At 36.2% G+C, this 7,660-nt stretch overlaps 1 protein-coding gene across 2 annotated transcripts; it reads left to right on the forward strand.

Moving 5' to 3' along the window:
- The first annotated feature begins 2,923 nt into the window (after positions 1–2,923).
- On the forward strand, positions 2,924–7,144 carry LOC117912270 (NAC domain-containing protein 37). Of its 2 annotated transcripts, none has more exons than XM_034826797.1 (4): positions 2,924–3,010; positions 4,693–4,869; positions 5,323–5,594; positions 6,451–7,144. In XM_034826797.1, the coding sequence occupies exons 2-4, from the start codon at positions 4,704–4,706 to the stop codon at positions 7,021–7,023; spliced, it is 1,011 nt and encodes a 336-aa protein (XP_034682688.1). In that variant the 5' UTR covers positions 2,924–3,010; positions 4,693–4,703; the 3' UTR covers positions 7,024–7,144. The 2 variants fall into 2 exon arrangements, with proteins under 2 accessions (XP_034682688.1, XP_034682689.1); XM_034826798.1 differs by lacking the exon at positions 2,924–3,010 and adding an exon at positions 3,043–4,462.
- Positions 7,145–7,660: the final 516 nt, after the last annotated feature.

The raw sequence follows: 7,660 nt of genomic DNA on the forward strand, positions 1-7,660 counted from the left end.
GCTGGGTCGTTTTTTTTGGGTCACCGCCCCAGCTTTGAGAGGCGTTTGTTTATGGTAGGGACCCACGAGGGTGTCATGAGTTCAATGATGCGGTCCGCCGCATGATTGGAGACCACGGCCGACCACCACCACCCCTCCTACGTGGCCTTCGTGTCCACATCACGAGCCGGCTCAAGCCCCTCTTCTTTACCATCTCCATTGCTCCTAGTCTCTTATCCTCTTTTCATCTTATTCCATTGCCACCCTTTCCGCCCAGCACAGCCATTTTCCGTATGTTAAATCATTACAACCAAATACTGGCTGTTTTTTAATCAGATTTTTTTAACCCACTGTTTGACGTCATGACATAATGCCCTTGTAAACAATTCTTTCACATTCTTGTATAATAAAAATAATTTAAACATTTTTCTATAACTGTCTATACTAAATTCTACATAAAGTAGAATAACCTAAAGAAAGTTCCAACTCAACTTCCACAAGAGTTTTTGCACATTACAACTCTAATTATGAATGATATTTTTCCACTTCTATTTCTTCTTTCTTTTACAGCTCCCGTATATGAGAAAGTGCAAAACAAAGGAAGAGTCTTCCATATTAAAAGTAGAAATGTAAATTAGTGTATACCATTGATATTAAAACTAAGACTCCTCATATTTTGTTTTGTTGAACAACTTGTGAATATGGAGGAAAATTGACATGTCTCTTAAATAGAGACGACAATATCTCAACTCATCTTATTTAACAAGAAGGATTCATCTTCGTGTTATTAGACATCATTTATATTTATTTTATAATATAGTATTTAATTAGATATATAAACTATTTTTTTTGCTATTTATATTTTTTTTATAAGAAGACTGTTATAGTATATAACTCATATTAAGTGAAATACATATATGAAGAAGAAGAGGTAAATATTAGAGTAGAACGGAATGACAACATTTGATATTCAAGCTTATAATTTTATTATTAAGGGAGAACGGTAGGTTGGGGGTGCCTCATGGTATGATTCAAAGGTATTTTTGAATTTTTAATATCTGAGGGTTAACATAAATACTTTTCTTTTTTTATATATAATCCTAATTTTGGATATAGTGAAAGTCTTACTCCCTATTTCCATAGATGTAGATAATTTATTGAACCATGTGTGTTTTTTTTAAAAAAAAATTCCTAAAAATCGCAACAAGAAAATCAATAAAGACTCTAATGGAAGACTATACCTTTTTTTTTTTTCTTTAATTTCCTTTATTTTCTCTCTAGTCTCCTTTGGATTCTATGCAAAAATTAAATATATTTACATGATTATTAATTCGAAAGGTATATTCATAATATTCGAACTAAAAATCAACTAATAAAAGGCCGATTTAAAAATTAAATGAAAGATACATATATTAAATATATTTTAGTATAGAATTGGGAAGAGGAATTATATGCCGATGTAAAAGTATAATACAAATTCATTCCATCCCACTTCAAATATAATAACAATAAAAGTAATCCAAGAGGATAATTAACTATAGAGATTAAAAGAAGAAACAGATTCTTGTTATCCACATTATATAGTAATGCCGGCACAAGGTCGCAACTACACATATACAAGTACTAGTTATAGTTATAGAAAATATGAAGGCTTGTAAAATTAATGAGAAGTGGAGACCATGGTCCGCAGCATCGAAAGTGTGGCCTTGGGATATTTTTGTTTATCTTCTACGTAAAGTACTGTGTCTATCCACCAACCACCGACTTACACGTGGCCCCATTGTGTCCCTTACCCTACGTTTCCTCTGCTTTTTCTACGCTTCCTTCTCCAAAATGCTTGTCTTCAAATCATTTGGACTCGGCGGTTCCTCCTCCAAATTCCCCAGACTGCCCCTGAAAGCAACCCAACTGCCAACCCCATGTGTTTCTTTTGGGTTAACGTGTTTGGCCAGTTTCGATTTGTATCTAGGATGTCTCTGTGTCACAGTGTTTCCGATATAAGGAGCTTTTGGTAAATTTACTGCCTAGTCGGAAGACTCGAAGGAAGCCGAGCGGCGAGCCATGCTAAAGCCGCCAGTCACTCACGAAAAAAGCGGGGAATAACTCGGCGTAGAGATGCGGTCTTCTGGCGGCAGGTGTCATGTGGTACCACGTGGCAGATGTGTCAGAAAGTCGGAAAAAACACAAAAAGGTCATTGGAAATATATTTTTTTCACCATGTCGCGATATTTTCACGATAACAAGATGAACCAAGCAGTCTACCATTTTAAGGGGATGGAAGGAGTCTTTCAATTTAATTATTTTATATTAATCATCTAGGGTTTACATTTTATATATTTTATGTATTATTAATTAATTTTATTTAAATTTTTTTTAACTTAAATATTTTTTTTAAAAACTGAGAAAATATATTTAATGACAAAAAATTATTTTATATTTTTTTCTCTTAAAAATATAAAATAAGATGTTTTTAAAAAACATTTTTTAATTATTTTATAATATTTTAAAATTATTTTTAAAAATAATTATATAAATTTATAGAATAATTAAAAGTAAAATATTAAATATTAAAAATTATTTTAAAAACATATTTTAAAAAATAAAAAATAAATTAAAAATATTTCAAATTTATTATATAAAACATCAAGATTATTTTTTATAAACTATTCTTAAAAACTATATTTTGGATTAGCGGGGTGCTCTTTACCGAACAGGCTTAAGAAACAATTTTGGCGGAAGGATTATCAGGTCCAACGGCCGATATCTCCTTGAAGAGTGTTTGAAATTATCGCGAGAAGATATGGAGAGAGAAAAAGGAGTTTCTGTAGGGAACTAGGGGGTGACGTCATGAAATGGGACAACCATCAAGCCATGCGCAATCGAGCGGTCCTCCCTCCTCCTTTTATATTCTCTTCATATGCCTCAGTCCCAACCGAAGTTGTCATCTTCTTTCCTCCTTCTCCTCCTCCTCTTGTCTTCTTCTTCTTTATTTCTCCTGTCTTTTAACTACTAATTACACTACCACTCCCAGGTAAGCCTCTTCATTTTTATTTTGAATTTTTTAGCTTTGGTATTTTGCATGGAAATGAAATTCTGATTTCACAAACACTTCTCTTATTCCATAATAACTGCTGCCACTTAATTATCTTCATTACTGAGGTCATGTTTTACGTGGGCGCTCTCTCTCTCTCTCAATAAGTCTCAACAAACGGAATGAAGCTTTCAAAAGATCTGGGGAGTAAGATTTTACATCAAGAAAAGAAGATAGAATTACATGGGGGTGTAGAATTGTTTCGATTCCCAATTCAAAGGGTTTCTTCCTTGTGTGATTTTCCTATCATTTCTGCCCACATTACCTCCCTCAGCACATCACCTCAGTCACCTAGATTTCGTTTTAGATTCATAACCCATTTTTGTCTCTTTCACTTTTGGTCTTAAGAGAGGAAAAACACAAATTGAACAAGACACCTGAACAAGGATAAGATTTGGTGAAAGATGGTTAGAATGTTTATGTCTCTTCATTTAATGGGGGGTACGCCCATCAAACTCACCGTTCTCCTGCACACGCGTTTTCTGTTGGCTAGATTTTTGTTTCCCTCTTCAGCATATACCCAAATTCCAAAGCAAAATTCAGGTCTGGGAACACTTTCGATGATCATCTCTCCCAGGCACCCACCTTTGCAGAATAAATTCGCCCCATCTTGAGAAGGAGTCCTACCGGGAAAAAAAAGAAGTAATTTTGTTGTTAATTAGATGAGCATTTTTCTCTGCAGTCCATCAAAGTCAGGTGTGCTATGGAAATTCCAGACAAAGAGACAAGAGGGTCAGAGTCCCGTTTCTGGAGTGAGACATGAGGCCCTGCAAGAGTCGCTTGAGAGTGCTTTCTTTTCTCTTTTTCTTGTCCACCTATGGCAGCCTTGATCCTCTGGAACGATGCCCTTCTTTTTGCCTCTTAGCCTTTTCTCTTTCGAGAAACGCATGCTAAATTGTGATAACGTCATCCACCTTGTCCATTTTCGCCACTGAACCTTCTAATATAAAATGGAAGAATAAGTTCCCCTCTAATCTAAGGGTTACGGGTTTCTTTTTTAAAAAATTATTTAGGAATGAGAATTTTCAACTGAAGTAATTTAGGCATTTTCAGTTTCTCTTTTAGGTGTGTGTTTATATTTAATTTAGATAATGATAAAATATGTTTTTTTATATAATATTGTAATGAAAACCCGCTTCTTGATGCATCATTTCCACCATTCACCTACACAAGACAACATCATTAGTTCAAACCTCTACTTGTCCGTTTCTTCAGAACTGCACATTCAGTGGCAAAGCTCCAACTCCTCTTGGTTTTTATCAAAAACAAACTCTCATGATTCGGTTTTCTTTTCCTTTTCATCTCTTCTTCTTTTATCCCTAGAAAAATCATTGAATGTGAAAAAATAGGTTTTGTTTATAACACGCGCTTAATTCCTTTGGGAGATACATGGTGAGTGTTGCTCACCACCAAATGGCTTGATGATTGTATCTGATAACACTTGTCACCTTTTGATTTGGAGGGTTCATTATTTCCTTTTAGAGTTTTCTAATTTTTGTTATGCCTTTTTAGCCTTTTGCTTCTGGTTTTTTGGCTTCTATCCTCTCTCTTTTATATCGCTTATGATTTAAAGATGATGGAGTAAAGGGTGGTGTTTTGTTTTGGTGGTGAATTTGATGCAGTTGCAGTGGATATGATGGACTCTATGGAATCATGCGTCCCTCCAGGATTTCGATTCCACCCCACTGACGAGGAACTTGTTGGCTATTACCTCAAGAAGAAGGTCGCATCACAAAAGATTGATCTCGACGTTATCAGGGATATCGATCTGTATAGGATTGAACCTTGGGACCTCCAAGGTACTGACTCACCTTCTTCCTTCCTTTCCTTCTTGTCTTTTTATACTGGAATATCATCCCACACCACCCCAGTCTAGCTCAGATCAGTCTCATTAGGGTTTATGTCATCCGGGATAATTTTCCCTTTTTCTTTTTTGCAAAACCTATAATGGGTTTCTTTTCCAAATCTAATGCCTCCAAGAACTCACCTTCAGCATGGATGGTGTTTCATATATTCTTCCCTAGTTAGCTCCACAACTGTGTCACTGGTTGCACCATATTATAATTCAGATGATTTTTCCTGGACTGCCCTTCCTGGATCTGTGGTTGATCTAGGATTAATTGGCAGAAACTGGAATCGATTCTAGGCTCCTGGCTAACACTTTCATAAGCTAGCCATCTTATTTCTAATAAGTAAATCCGTTGTGTTTTCCTTGTTCAAAGCGAATAATTGATCTGAATTATAATGGACAGAGAGATGCCGGATCGGGTATGAAGAGCAGAATGAGTGGTATTTCTTCAGCCACAAGGATAAGAAATATCCAACAGGGACGAGGACCAATAGAGCGACCATGGCTGGGTTTTGGAAGGCGACGGGACGAGACAAAGCAGTGTATGATAAGACAAAACTCATCGGCATGAGGAAAACCCTCGTCTTTTACAAAGGGCGAGCGCCCAATGGGCAGAAAACTGACTGGATTATGCACGAGTACAGGCTCGAATCGGAAGAGAATGGACCTCCACAGGCAAGTATAACCTTCTTTTTTTTGACTAATTAATCAACCCTTGCCATCATGCAACCTCTTTCCTGTCTTTCAATCATTCCATTTAGCCATTAAGTGGGATGTTTGAGAAAAGTCTCACCCCGTAGATGTTACTGAAAGGTGAAAGTTCTCTTAATAGTCGTCAAGAACATGAGTATTGCCACTTTCTTTTTCCCATAGTTTTTGTGTATGGACAAGGGTTTGGAATTCACTACTAACAGTTCATCTATAATTAGCTCTCTCTTTCATGTTTCGGGGCAAGATGGTGAGTGCCTCATAAATTCATCATCATACCTAACCTGAATAAGAAATCAATATTTTTTTTCTTCACTTTTAATTGGATCCCAGAACCCCTTTTTTTACAAACTAAACGTAATCGCTTTTGCTTTCATGTATCTGCAATCTTACTACAGTGAATGTTTGGCCAGAAAAAAGAGGCATGACTTCATCAATCACGAGTTTACAACCTCAAGTCAAAAGCTTGTATTCTAAAAGCATATGAATCCCTTTCTTTTTTCATTCCTTTTTTCTGGTGGGAACATTCTGGTTCTTATTCATTTTGTCAAAAGAAAAATTCCAATTCTCCACTCAGTTTTAGACTCTGATCAGTAGCCTTTGACCCGCTACTCTTTCTCTTTACCAAACAGAAAGAAGACTCGCAAAAGCTTAAAGAAAATATACCAAAAAAGAGAAAGGGAAAACCACTTTTCTTTCCTGAATAAGGATGAACTTCTCAACCTCCTTTATGCTAGAGAAAAAAAAAATGAAAAGACCGGAAAATTTTTATTTTTTATTTTTTTGAGTTTATCTAACAAATTTCTGGGTGAAGCTTTTGCAGGAAGAAGGATGGGTAGTCTGCCGAGCATTCAAAAAGAGAACCACCAGCCAAAGCAAGAGCATTGAAGGGTGGGACACAAGCTACTTCTACGATGAACCAAGTGGTGTGAGCACAGTCATGGATCCAATTGATTACATCTCAAGGCAGCCCCAGAACTATCTGGGGCAGAATTTCTTGTGTAAGCAAGAGATAGAGGCAGATAATTTGAATTTCATGCACGCTACCGAACACTTTGTGCAGCTTCCTCAGCTAGAAAGCCCATCTCTGCCATTAATGAAGAGGCCAAGTTCAGTTTCTTTAATATCAGAAAACAATGAGGAGGAAGATCAGACTAGAGGGTGCAACAACGCTGAGAAAGTCACAGATTGGAGGGCCCTCGACAAGTTTGTTGCTTCTCAGTTGAGTCAAGAAGACAGATATGAGGGTGATGGCGTTTCAAGCTTTGGAGCACATCATAATTCGGATATGGCGTTGCTGTTATTGCAGAGTAGTAGGGATGAAGCCAACAAGCTAAATGGGTTCTTGAATTCAAGCTCAGACTGCGACATCGGAATATGTGTATTTGAGAAATGAAGAGTGGAAAGACGGAAGGCTTTTATGGGTATTATTTTCAATGTTTAAGGCTTAATGAATCTTCGGACATATATTTGTAAAAATTTGGTTGTTAAATACCTCTCCTTCTCTTGCTTACTCATTTCATAACCTTAATGGACGTATGAATTGATGCACATACAGACCTAAACAAGCAACCATCTTCTACATAATCTTCTTTGTTCTTGTAAAATGATACATAGACCTATAAAAAACACAACCCCATCTATGGCTACGTACGTAACATTGGGAGCAGAAATGATATTTCATCTCAGAATATTAACAGTAACAATCTTCGTAGACCAAGATAGAGAAAATGAGAAAGACCTAAGATAACAACTTCATCTCTACTTAATTTGCTGGTTTCTTAGGCTTTGAGAAATAATGAATCCTTCATGGATACTGAACTCTTTAAGTTGTTGATAAAAATTCCACAACAAACTAGGCTGAAGGTGGAATGTCGATCTAATCAAGTAACAGCAATTTTTTTTTGAAGGATTGAAATGAAGAATTAATTCTTAGGAGAAGCCGAACTGATGACTGTGTCCCAATCAAATGGTGATGTAAAGGTTTTATGATCAAGATCAATCATGAATGTATACCATCTATTGGAAATGCT

The sequence above is a fragment of the Vitis riparia genome, chromosome 4 (assembly GCF_004353265.1).
Source record: "Vitis riparia cultivar Riparia Gloire de Montpellier isolate 1030 chromosome 4, EGFV_Vit.rip_1.0, whole genome shotgun sequence".
NCBI classification, from domain to species: Eukaryota; Viridiplantae; Streptophyta; class Magnoliopsida; order Vitales; family Vitaceae; genus Vitis; species Vitis riparia.